The sequence below is a fragment of the Rhinolophus ferrumequinum genome, chromosome 9, assembly GCF_004115265.2.
Source record: "Rhinolophus ferrumequinum isolate MPI-CBG mRhiFer1 chromosome 9, mRhiFer1_v1.p, whole genome shotgun sequence".
NCBI classification, from domain to species: Eukaryota; Metazoa; Chordata; class Mammalia; order Chiroptera; family Rhinolophidae; genus Rhinolophus; species Rhinolophus ferrumequinum.
In genome coordinates this window covers 7903936-7917358 of record NC_046292.1, presented here as the reverse complement: position 1 = coordinate 7917358, position 13423 = coordinate 7903936, and the positions used below count along the sequence as shown (strand labels likewise).

At 54.8% G+C, this 13423-nt stretch overlaps 1 protein-coding gene across 2 annotated transcripts in view; it reads right to left on the bottom strand.

Annotated features, from left to right (window-relative positions):
- DRAXIN (dorsal inhibitory axon guidance protein) overlaps positions 1-13423 on the bottom strand; it is a 34080-nt gene that overhangs the window by 12519 nt on the left and 8138 nt on the right. For both annotated transcript variants that reach the window (XM_033114453.1, XM_033114452.1), the window contains exon 2: positions 1309-1769. In XM_033114453.1, the coding sequence (XP_032970344.1) occupies positions 1309-1759 (451 nt within the window). In that variant the 5' untranslated portion in view covers positions 1760-1769. The remainder of the gene's footprint in view (positions 1-1308; positions 1770-13423) is intronic.

Below are 13423 nucleotides of genomic sequence, written 5' to 3'. Positions count from 1 at the left end.
GAGTCCAGCTCCGTGTGTGCCCTCTGGTTTGTCCTCAAGGATGCCAGGCTCCCCGCCCCAACCTGACACATGACCTCCAGGGAATGGGATGCTGAGAGTCTAAGCTAACCCCCCTCCCCACCTGCCAACTGTATTCTGCCCACTTGGGGGTTCTGAGTAGGCCTGGCAGGGAAGCGAGCTGCAGCTATTTGCAGAGGAAGTGGGGCTGAGGCTCCACCACCCTCTTCCTGCAAAACCCCCACTTCATCCACGTTTTTAGCACTAGACCTGCCCCTAGAGGCAGTCTTGTCATATGAAGAGTCTTGGAAATTGAGGTTGTCTACCTGGGCTGCAGGCCAGGTGAGACCTGGGAGGAGCCAGCGGGGTGGAGCTGCTGCGACAGTTTGTTCAGAGGCTGAACGGGCAAAGGGAGGGGGAGGCTGGGGCCAGTGGGCAGCTAGACGCTCACAGGGATTTGAGAATGTGGAGGAAACTTAGAGGAAGATGAGGAGGGCTGTGGGGGGTGGGGAGTACCCCATGAAACAAACAGGGCAGAGGCAGGAAGAATAAGGATGTGATGCCTCTCCTGGGACATCCGTGTCCAGGTTGGAGGACACTGGTTCAGCATCGCGAGAAAGCTGAGAATTAATCGGTAACAACTGCTCATTGTCCCTGCCACTCTCCAGGCACCATTCTCAGCACTCTACACATCAAGTTGTCTCCAAATCTAGACTGAGTGTAGACGGGGCCATTATCCTCATTTTGTAGAGGGAGAAACTGAGGCACAGAAAGGTGACTTGCCCAGGGCCACACAGCTAGGAAGTGGTGGAGCCAGGATCTGAATTGGGCACATCTGGTTTCAGAGTCTGAGCTCTCAGACCCGGCTCTATGCGTCAGAGTTGATTAAGTGATACACTTGCAGGGCACTGAACTGGTCCATTTCTACTCAGGAGTTACAGTGGATGGATTTAGGTCAGATACAAAATAGAACTTCCTAACTTATGAGGATCAACTCCTGATAAGACCGAGCTTCTGTTGCAACATATCCCTCTCTTCCTCCCACGCTCCACTCCCAGGTCATTCCCAGCCTCCTCCTTTTACCAGATCCCTCTGACTTTGTGAGATAGCCTCCCCACCCTGCAACCTCTGGGTGACCACTACCTGCTTCCTTCTGGACCTCTGGATGTCCTCCCAGGGACCTCACGCCATTGACACTCCCAGCCTGCCCCTGAAATCCCCTTGGCTATTTGGATCTGAACCCTCTCCCTTCCTACCCCCTGCCCCTCCTTTCCATTGTAGGACCCCAGCCCCTCCCAGACCTCCAGCTACCTCTGTGCAGTTTCAACCTCTCCCTGCGTCTCTTGTGCTCTCTGCCACGTTTCTTCACTCTCTCTGACCCTGGAGACCGGTTCTCCTTCTCAGGGTAAGGCAGTGCCAGCCCCAAGAGCAGATTCTTGTCCTGCAGCAGGCCTGCAGGACTCTTCCCAGGGAGCAGGGCCCCTGCCCCTGGCAGCCTGGAGGCCTGCCTTGTGGAGGTGACCACAGCCCCCTCCTGGGCCCGGCCAGGCATCCCGGAGCCCCGCTCCTTCTTGCCCAGGCCCCGCCGGGGGTGGTGGCTGGCCTGAGGCGTCCACAGTGCTGGGCCCGGGAGGTTGATGTGATTCTCAGGGACGTTCCGAGCAGGGGTTCCAGGTCCCAGGGAGCCTGCCAGGCTCAGCTCCAGGAGCACCAGGAGGGCGAGGAACAGCATGGGGGCAACGTGGGTGGTGGTCCCAGCCATGGGCTTCTCCCTGCAAGGGAAAGCAGCATATAAGGGGGCAGCTCGGCAGCCCTCCTCCCCCACTTCCCTGCTCCCAAATCCCCTCACTCCCATTATTACAGCCCAGTGTTTCTCAACAAGGCTAGAAAGGAACTTGGGTCCCCAGGGGACATTTGGCAATGTCTGCAGACATGTTTGGTTGTCAAAACTGGGCAGCATGACTGACTCGGCTGGATGGAGGCCAGGGCTGCTGCTAAATACCCTAAGATGCAGAGGAGCCCCCCACGACACAGACTCACCTGCCCAGAAAGACCACCGTGCTGAGGCTGAGAACTCCTGGTTTAAATAGTCTAACAGCATCCGGCTTCCAGATCAGCCTAGAATTCCTCTCTCCACGTAAACCTCTGCCCTTTGAGTCCCCTAGAATGAGCTGAGTCCTTTCAAGCTCAGAAATAGGCCTCTAGTCCCCAAGACTTGACTCAGAGTCTAATCAAACAAACAGAATAATAGCGTTTGAGCACGTGCCACAGGCAGGAGTCGTGTGCAGCGCTTTCTGTGAATTTATATCACTTAGTCCTTTCAACAACTCTCTGGAGTGGCTCCTACTATTTTCTGAAGGGGAAGTTAAGGCTCAGAGAGGTGAAGTCACACTGAGCAAGTGGCATTCATGTCATTTTTATGCCTGTGCTCTGAACCCTAAGTGGCTGTCCTGGGACAGCCGTGTTTTGTCCTCACTCTTTTCTTTCCTTCCAAGGGTTCTGATGCAGCAGTGTCCCTGCTGGGCTGAAGGACTCTGGATGCTTGACTCTGGCCCTGCAGGGTAGGGTGAGCTGACAGCCCCCGATTCTTCACCCGAATCGGGGCCTCCTCAGGAGACCCACTGTTCTCCCCCCTTCTCACACCGGAGGAAGAATTGGAGCTTTGGCCGGTCCAGATGACTTTGGAACTAAGGAGGCCTGCGGCTGGGGGATGGTGGGGGTGTCTGCCGGACTCTGGAGACCATCCCCTGCAGCCCCACCCCCCAGTGCCCACCCTTGCACCTGTCTCTCTGCATCCAGACAAGTTCGGCACCAGGTTCACCAGGCTGATTGAATTTTATGGACTCCCCGAGGCCTCCTGCGTATTCCATGAGGCTCACAAAAGTGCTTACACAACGTTTCCTTGTGATCTGTGGCCACGTAATTGCCCAGGGCCGAGGAAAGGTTGGTGGGCCCGTGAGGATTCCCACATCTCCCTCCAGCCCTCTCACTTGGCCATCACACCCCAGGCTCACTTTTAGCCAACCCTGACTAAGGGGCCTTGACATGGGCAGGGAGGGCAAGAGGGAGAGGGGGCCTGGGGCCAGACAGGCTGACCCACTCTGAGAGGGCTGCGGGGGGTGAAGGGAGGAAAACAGCTCCCCCGACCCCCCACTCCTCCTAGCTGTTTACCCTGCTTTCCTTTTATCCCTGCCTGGTGTGTCCTGGGACCCTGGGAAGCCCAGGCTCTGGCCTCCACTGTCCTCCACTCTGTTCTTCCTAGAACCATGTATTGAGACAAAGACGCTGTCCCATCACTTCCCATCTCGTTCCCTGTCCCCTGTCCCCTGTCCCGGGAGCCACCGCACATCCTGGTGAGCCTCAGGGAGCCGTGTGGGACACTGGGATGGGCCTGTGACAGCCCTGTGTCATCACACATCCTTGCATTCCTAAGACGATTAACTCTGCAGCCCTGGCCTACTTTCCTGGCCACTTCACCCTCAACAGGAGGCTCCTCTGGCCTTTCCGTAAGGAGGACTCCGGAGGCTGGGGCTCATGCAGCCGGCCCATACTCCCGAGATGGCCGGCCAGGAGAAGGGGGCCCATTTTACAGGGTGGTCAGTCAAACATTGTTCCATTCCGAGGGACCCCTCAAGCCCTGTTTCCAGGTCTGAGTCACGTGCTGGCTAGTCTGCAGGCTGGCATTTGCCAGGTTTCACCCTCCCCTCCCTGTGTCTGAGAAAGGCTCTGAGTCTGTTGATGCTGTCCGCAAGCCAGCCCTGTCCTTCTGTCTTGCAGGGACACTCATCGCCTGGGAGAAACCCCCAGAGTGCCCCCATCAACAGGGAACTTTTGAGGTGTTGGCCAGTGAATGGAATCCCCATCCTAGGGTGAGGGGGAGCAAGGCAGGACACCCAAAAAGTGCAGGCAAGAGATTTGGCAGAGGGGGGAGGAATGGGCAGACCCTGGGGAGTGTACAGGCAGCGTGCTGTCCCGGTGGCCACACAAGAGCCAGCCTCTGAGCTCGGTGACCAGCCTGGGCACTGGTCTCAGGACAGCTTCTCTCCTGCAGGGCCAGGAGATGCAGCCCACCCCCCACCCCTGTCACGACCCCACCTGAATTTGCCGTCTGTCTCTCTTTCTCCTATTGAAGTCCTATCGCTAAGACCCTGCCAACGGCCATGGCTCCATTCACACATGGAAAACAGCTCCCCCGACACCCCGCTCCTCCTCGCTGTTTACCCTGCCTTCCTTTTATCCCTGCCTGGTGTGTCCTGGGACCCTGGGAAGCCCAGGCTGGGCCATCTTTGTTCCTTCCTGCCCTTCATATCCCATGAATCATGCATTCAGCCTGCCTGGGGCAGGGGAGAGGGGATTTCAGTGTGCAATGCTGGTACACCCAGAGGGGGCCATCTCTCTCCCCCAGAGTTTATTAGTAACATCCTTCCCCCAGACCCAGACCACACTGCTGCCAGATAACTCTGATCATGACCCGCTCCTGCTCAAAACTGTCGGTGGCTCCCTACGGTCCTCCCTTTTAACCACCGACTCCGCACTTTGACACTTAAGACCTTATATAATGTGGCCCCAATCTAGCTTTGCAGCACTGACTTCTATTTCTTTCCCTTCACAGCCAATACAAACAATTTCCTGGGCCCCCGAACACATCCCATCTTTCCTGTTTCTATTCTCCCTTAGGCCGTTCCCTCTGACTGGAAACCTCTCCCCTCCACCCTCATCTCTCTGTGTCCAAATCCTGCCCATCTTCTGGGCCCCATCCCAAATGTCCTCTCATACAGGAAGCCTTGTTCACTCCCACAATTAGATATGCTCCCTCCTCCGTGCTCGCACACAGCTCTGCCCAGCTCTTGAAGACCTCATGTGCCATTTCACGCTGGGCGATCAGCCTTTGTTAAAGCCCCTGACTAGACAGGAAGATCCTAGGGGGCTCTGTCCCACTTTTTACTCTGCTCCTATCAGATCTGTAGGACCCTGAAAATAATAGGCATTGATAACTACGGATCGGAATGGAGGTAGATTGAGTACATTTGAACTGACACCTGAGCAGAAGATCGTAAATATCTTCTCAGAGTGTATGTGTGTGACAGAGACAGAGACAGAGACAGAGAATGCTGGAGTGAGGGCTGGGGGACCTGGCACCACTTTGCCCTGACGCATGCCTGGATCTCTCTCTCCAAGTCCATGGGGCTTACGCAGATCTTGGCACAGCCCAGCCACCAAGATGCAAGTCTGGGAAAGAGCCACTCAGAAAACATGAGCTGCTACAGAAGTCGTGCCAAGGATCCACAGTGATGAAGGGCTCCAACCCATTTCTGTCGCTCTGGAAGCCAGTTGGAAACTGCGTCACAAAGCGCCAAACATCCAAGGGAAAAGGGGCAGCAGGCGCCCCTCCTCCCCCCACCTCCCATCAGCCATGGATGGTTCTGCCTGTGGCTGGCTCACGAAGCCCGCTCTTCTCGGGCTGGGTCTGATCCCCGCACTCCCCACATTGGGGACAATCAACAGCTTGGAGTTGCCCCACAAGAGTTGTCAAGGGACCTCAGGACCACCCACAACCCAGAGACGGTGCTCTCACAACTGAGACCTAATAGTGACTCATTGAAAGCAAAGCAAAACAAAGGAAATCAGTAATAGGAGCCGCCACTCGGTGAGCAGCTGGGAAGCCCAGGCTTACACGCTTATTTTGTCCATTTCTTATCGAATCCTTTCAACTGCTCTGCAGGGCAGGTCATTTTCCACCTTTTTACAAGGAGGCTCTTGGAGGGTAGGCCACACATCCACAGTGACACGACTGGTGAGTGGCAAAGCCTGGGTTCTCTCTGCACCAGTGCACAGGGGACACCTGCTTCCCCCATGTACTCTCCTGTCATTGCGGAGCGTGCAGGCAGGACCCAGCAGGGGAGACCAGCCACTGGCAGCTGGGAAGGGGAAACTGACCAAAGTAGGGAAAGGGGCGTATCTCATGCCCTTATCTGTCCCCACACAATGCGGGAGAGTAGAGCTGCGGGGCTGTCTCCATCCAGAAGGCCGCCAGGAAGTAGCATCACACGCAAATTAAGGGAATTCATCCAGCCTGGAGCTCACGTTGGTTCCTGAGCCCTTCCCCCCAACAGCCTTGCATTTGGGGTGGGGGGTACACGAGACTAGGGAGGCTCTTGCCCCACCCGCCTGGCTGACAACAGTGGAGCTGCCACCGGTATCCCAGGACAGCTGTAGGTCCCGCATTCCTGCCTTGCTGATCAGCTCACCTGCTGCATGATGGGTGGGGTGGGGGTGGGGGTGGCAGGAGGTGGGAGTAGGGCTGGCTGAGAGGAGTCCGATGGGAATCCGGGGGCAGGGGCAGGGATATCAGTGATGCTGATTATGGTACTCAGTCCAGGCTGTGAGCCAGACAATCACCCACTGGGAGAACCTGGCCCATCAACCCCCTTTCCTAACCCTGGGTCTCCTCCTGTGTGAAAGGGACACGTTTGACCCACTGTACTGGGTACAGATATTTCAGGGGTCTCTAAGCATTTGCTTCTAACCTCACTTTTTAAAAATAGTTTTTCAACTATTTTGAAAACTGTAGTAAAAACAACACACTCTCAAATGCATTCTCTACCCAATTTTCACAGGGGCACAGCCCCATAACTTAGGCTGCTCCTGGGTCAGTGAAGAATATTCCAGGGACGCAAGGTGAGCAGATTAAAAGAAGAACTGTTGCCATTTGCAACTACTCACTTACTGCTCCAGAATTTTCTGGACACGAGTAATCAAGGCCAGTTAGAGTTTCCGTCTTTTATCGACAAGTGCAACCGACACCCATTGCATTCTTTTACATCACTGGGGACAGCTTCTTTTTTTCTCATTGATTTAAAATAAGGCAATGTTGTAAACTGAGGGCAAAACAGGGGTCACACAGCATCTCTAGGTAGAAGTTCGAGTCTGACTGTAAGTAGGACCTGAACATCTGCAGAAGATGGAGAAAATTGTGATTTGGGGGAGAGATTGGTGGTGGTGTGGGGTGCTACACGGCTCATAAACGCTGCCTGTATTGGTTTTATGTATTGGGATTATTGATAAATTTGCATGGGAAATCATCTGCACGGCTCAAAAAACTTGGGGTAGTGGGAACAGAGGAAGGAGACCACTGGATCATTAGGTTAGATGATCCTAATGTGTGCCAAGGGAAGCTGGGAATTCATGATCCACTGGGACGAGACTCCTCCGTCTGTCTGTCTGTCCAGCTGACAGTCCCCTGTGGGAAGGGATGACAGATACCATCCTCCAGGGTCTGGAGTGAGTCCCCAGGGGCTAGAGACATGTATTGAGGCAGCATGAATTCAGAGGACGTATTCATGAATGTTAAAAGATAAAACACAACACATATTAACTACCCCATTCCAGGGCCAACGCCCCGCCCCCACCTGCCTTGCTCTCTGTTCGTCTCTCTGTGCCCGACCCTCAGGCTGATGGCCTGACTGGGGCACTTCTGTCTTGCAAAAGATCTTAAGAAAAGGATGCAGGGTGCTGGAGTAGGGGTGGGGGTGGGGGCTGAACAGGGAGGGGTCCTAATTTTTGCTACTTCTCTGGCCACAGCTCAGATCTTGAAATGATCCTTCCCCAGGAGATACCCTAACCCTCTCCAGCTCATAAGGAACTTGAAGGCCGCCGCCCTCTGCGAAACGTGGATGCGAAGGGACCTCTGACTCCGGAGAGGCCACGAAACAGCTCCAAGGAGATGGTGCTCCCTTAAGAAAAGCCAAACTTAGCCCAAACACCTGGGCTGCCTGACTCTGGAGCAATCTTCTCGGGCCCAGGTGATGAGCTCTCCGTGGACCTGGGGTTTCTTGGCCTGCCAGGTATAGCTGAGCACCTCACAACTTCCCTTCCAGGGACTTGGCACTAAAAGCTGAAATCTGTCTTTCAGAGCAGCAGCCTCAGGCAGGACCAGCCTCCAGGTGGGTGCCGCCTTGTCACAAAACTCTCTCTGAGGTCCCTGCGTGCTTCAGGTAACGCAACAGCTTCCTAGGCTGCTCTTTGCCTTGGCCCCTGCTTTTCACCAAAACATTCTCCGCTTCATGGTCAGAACAAATCTGATCACTAGCTCTCCAGCTTAAAACTCTTCAGTGGACATACGTACGACACACACAGCAGACAAGATGAACAACTCCTTCGTATGTAAAGAACTGTCACCCCACTCTCAGCCCTCCACACTCCAAGCCTGGGAGTCTGTGGGCCGCGATTGCATGCCCAGATCCCCGATTCTAGTTCTCAGGGCAGATTTTGTTAGAGGCAGAGATCCTCTGTGATGTTATATCCCCACACTTCCATGAAGATTTCACGGATGCTCTAAGTTGGAATTCACCCGCCGGACTCGTCCCTTTGACACCTCATCGTCGTCTGATTGGACACTTCCTGGAATGGCTGGAATTAAAGGATGGAGCCCGCCATCCCCAGGCCTCCATCCACTTTTAGAAGAGCGGGGCCACACTGCAGTCAGCTCCACAAACCTGGAATTCCAGTTGGAGGATTTCAGGGCTCCTGCCCCCTTGGGAGCAGATTCCTGTCTTCTTTTGGGGGAGATAACTTATTCCCCCAGGGCTGAAAAATGGGTACTAATTTTGCTTGTTCAATCAAAATATATTCTAGATGAGAGTGGGGGATAGGTGGGTGAATCCTAAATTCACGGGCTGGGCTCTTTCCAAGGCAATTTGGGACTAGACTTTATCCCTCTATCCCCTCCCACCATCACACCCTATCTGTGACATGGGATTCTTAGCCTGTCGTGAGATTTGACTATTTAGGAAGTCAACACTCCTGTGTGCTGTGTGTGTGGTTCTGGGAAAGGATGGAGCCCAAGCAGTGTAGTTGCGGTAGGTGAGACTTGAAAAAGCTGCCCTGGGAGGTGCTTGTCGACAGCTGGGGTCTTGACAGTCATGAGCTATTCCCTACCCATCTCTCTGCCTCCCTGAGGCTCTGCACACCCCAAAATGCCACCTGTCCAATAGGAAGGAACCTCTCAGCCCCCCCCTAGGTCTCAGAGACCCCCAACCCCTCCACAGAACATTGTGCAGATCTCTGCCTCTCGACCTGCGGAGCACCAGGTGCTTCTTTACAATGGAAACTGCTGGGGAGAGTGACGCCAGGTGGTCACCATTTGCTGAGCTTCTCCAGGTGCAGGACCTGGAAGCCATGCAAGGGAACCTGCTCTAATCTGAAGGGGGACACAGGGTCCCTCCTCCTGGATATTGCCAGTCTGACTGGGGAAAACAGCCCTGGCCCTGCGGAGGTCCCAGTGTGACAGGGAAGAGCCAGGTCTTGCCTTGGACTCCTAAACTGGTGAGAGAGAGAGAGAGAGAGAGAGAGAGGGCACTCCTGCCCTCAGGGCACTCTTAGACTAAGCAAGAACAGCAACCCCTGCCTAGGAAGCCTCCAGTCTAAAGGAGGAGAAACTGTTGCTGCTCTTAGGGGTTTCCCATTCTGACGGGAAAGACACAATTCTGGCCTCGGAAGTTCCCAGAATAGGGAAAACATCCTCTTTGCTGGAGGGTGCTTTTAATCTGGGGCAAAGACACAGTCCCTGCCCTCCAGGTGTCCCCACTCTGACCTGGCAGAGGCCACAGGTCTAATGAAGGATTCAAGCAGACATAACAATTACTGATTCAAACACTCAGATGTCAACCCGAACCCATTGAGCTGAGCCGTGCGAGAGCCCCACTCAGCAGATTAGAAGAGCTGTGTGACCTTGGGCAAGTCATCTAACCTCTCTGAACCTCAGTGTCCTCTCTTGTAAGACGCTGGTGGGAGTGAGGATGAGGGGAGGTAAGTTATGTGAAGTGAGTGGTACCCAGTAAGGGCGCAACAAACGGCAACTTGTTAGTATGAGGAGGGGAGAGAGCAGGAGTTGGGGAGGCGGCTCCTGGAAGCATCTGTGTATTTGTGCGGGCAGGGGGGCAGGCGCAGGTGGCCACATCCTTAGTCCTCGGTGGGCTGATCGATGGTTTCCATGGGGCAGGGCAGGACAGGCCCAGGCCAGCCTGGGGGGGGCCATTGTCTTGGCAAATGAGGTTTGGCTTCCCCCACCGGGGCAGCCCCATCTGCTTTCATTGTTGCCAACAGCAGCCTTGGGAATTCCCACCCCCACCTCCCTGTGAAGGGATGTTGTTGGGGGGGGTTGCTCCTCAGAGGCCCCACCCACCCGGACCTTTGTACTCCTCTCCCCCAGTTTCCCACCCCCACCTCCGGAGACGTAGTCCTACCTCCTGCTATATGTTATAGGTACTGGCTCCTCTCCAGGCCACCTAGTCCCCAAACTTCATTATCTTGCTTCTCAGACAATTTAACATCACTTGCTGTTTAGTCAGACCCATCACTTAATCATCAAGTGACAAAATGCTGGCTGTCAGCTCTGGCAGAGGCCAGTGTAGAGTGGAAAGACCCCTGGAGTCAGACAAGCCTGGGTATGAATCCTGGCTCCAGCACTTAATAGCTGCGTGACCCTGGGCAAGTCAATTAACCTCTCTGGGCTTCAGTCCCACATCTGAAAGATGAGTATGTTTGTCTGCGTATCATGTATTGAGCATTTACTAAGCTAGGTCTAGAGCTTTAGCTGCATGATCTAACTTAGCCCTGTGAGGTAGACAATATTTTTCAGATAATAATAGCAAAAATGACTCAACATTGGGACAAAGATCTGGAGGATTTGCCCAAGGTTGCACAGTAGAGTAAGTGGTAGAGCTGAGATTTGTACCCATGGCCATCTGACTCCAAAGGCAGGGTCTTGGCCATTCCTCGTGCTACACTCAGTGACAGATGCCATGACTGCAGGGATGACACATGCTGGGGGCCTTAATTCAGAGCCTGACACAAAGAGCGCCCTTAAACACTTGTGGGTTCTCAAATTAGTTCATCCCAGCTGATCTGGTTTTAAGCAGGGGTCTCATCCTTCACACCCCCACACACATCCAGGGATGTGTACAGGTGATCAGTGCCAGGCCATGGTGTTGCGGTGTGGGGGCTGCCAAAGCTGGGACCTGGCGGGAGAGGGGACAGGGTCTCTAGTGGCAAGGATTCAGTCACCTTCTCGGAGGCCTGTACTCCACTGGCCACAGAGGCCCACTTGAGAGGAAGGGCTGGGGTAGGACAAGCAGTGGGCCTGAAAGGGTCAGAATAGGGGTGCTTGTATGATGCACTCCTTGGGAACACGCCCCGGACTCTTCTCTGCTGGGAGCGTCTCCTCTTCCTAGGCTGTGGATACAGGGAGGTCAGGATGCAAATCCCAGGGCAGCCACAGTCCTGGCTGAGCCAAGTGAAGGAACTCCCTCCCAGGCACATAGTTGCTAAGCGATCAGCTGGGATTCAAACCCACTCTGCTGGACTTGGGCAGTCGCTTCCCCGTCCAGTCTTTTTCCTCTGCTCTAATCAGTCACAGAAATCATCCTCACCTTCCAGAGGGATGCAGAGCCGCCAGAACCACAGGGATATTCCAGGCGGCTTGCTCCCCCTCCATTCTCCCCAGCCATTGTCTTTTGCTCCAAGCCTGGCCAGCAGGACCCAGTAGCACCCAGGGATAACCTGCAGCTTACAAGTTTTAGTTCAATCCTGTCTCATTCCATTGACTAGAACAAGTGTGCAGAGCACGTACTGTGGGCCAGGTCCGGGGATGACAGGTGGAACAAGACCCAGACCCGCCCAGAGAAGTGCAGACCTCGAGACAGGGAGGCAGGGGGACCCGGAGGGCTTCCCACAGGAAGGGACATCTGACCAAAGAGGGCAGACTTCCACTGCACACAGGGCAGGGGAGGCATTTCGGATAGAGGGAAGAGCCCTATAAAAACTCAGAGGAAGTCAGGGCAGGAAGACAGTTAGATCAGCTGTGCATGGGAGTGTAGTGGGAGGCAGGCAGGGCAGTTAATTTAGTGGCAACCGAGAGCCATGGAGGGGATAACGGCTGGGGAGAAGGGTGGATTGAATGGTGAGCAGGAAGAGAAGGTACCCTCATTTTCATGTGGGTGAGGAGCAAGGACACTCTGAATAAGGTTCCTAGGGGTCACAGGGGCTGCTCAGCTGGCTTTCCCCGAGGAAGGCTATGGCACGAGAAGGCAGGGGCAGAGATGGTGGAAGGCCCTGGGTTGCTCGAGTTGGTCCCGTCTGCCAGGCAGGATCCTGAGCAGGAGGCTGAATGGGGTGTGTGTGCTCCAGTCCCATTCTTGCCATCCTAAAGAGAAAGGCTCTAGATGTCAGCCCTGGCTGTGGCTGAAAACAAAAACTCAGCCAGGAGAACCTGGAACTCGCCAGGTGGGAGGTTTCCCTCTTCTGGAGTTGGCCTCATTAAGCCACTTAGCTCACATCACTGCAAACTCCTGGGGTGGTGTATTACCTGTTATGGCGACGTAAATGATGGTCAGAGGGTCTGGGAGATTATACAGCAGGTTCCGGGTCCAGGAAGGAGATCCCCCCAGGGGAAAAGGAAGGGCTTGTGTGTGAGCTAGTGCCATTGAAAAAGAAATCATTGCAAGACAGAGGTTCAGAACTGGGGATGAGTCACCTGGATGCCTCATGATAAATGACCAGGTGTTGGCAACAGCGACAGCCACACTGATCTCATTTTGAAAGCAGAGACCCTTTTCACCTGATGTTTAAACTCTGATTTTAGAACAAGCAGAGGGAGAGGGAGAGAAAGAAGAGTGACTGTAAGAATGCAAATGTCTGTATGGTTTTTTTGGGGGTGGTAGTGATGTGGAAGAGGGCTACAGTCAGGTTTCTCTGCAGTGTCTCAAAGCCTTGAATTTTTGATCCATTTTGTCCCCCCTCCCCCCCGGGGGGCTGTAGACTCCCTTCACGAGTCCCTGTGAGTGTACTGTGCTGGTATCCAGCCTGCTGTTTCCTTGTTTCCAAACACATTTCTGTAGGTAGGCGTTATTTTGATGCCGGTTTATGAAGGGGTCACAGGCTCAACGAAATGTGTTCCTTTGTCCAAGTTACTCCCAGAGCCTGTCTGCCCGACCCCAGAGGGATGGTACTAAACCAACACCGGGGCACCTTTTGTGCGTGCCACCAGGCTGGGAGGTGGGCAGCGTGAAGTGCGCTGAGCTGGAGAGACCCGACAGAGGCGAAGGCCGAGGGAGCCCCAGTGGAGGAATTAAAGAAGACTTGGCGGGAAACCCAAGAACCTTCTGGTCGCAAACCCGGCGCCCGCAGGCGGCTGAGAACCCCAGCGCGCTGATGGAGAAAAGCTCGCACTGGAGAGGGAGACTGGCTGCGTGGGAGCCAAAGAAGGGTGTTCAGTGCCGTCGGGGTTGCTAGGGCGAGGTACTGGTCCCGGCCTAATTCGAGGGCGCGGAGCCAATGGCGGTGCCGACGGGGGGCGCACCCCAGGGCCCCTTCCCCCCGCAACACACCCCAGTCCCCTGGGAAGCCTCGAAAGGAGCAGGAGGGCAAA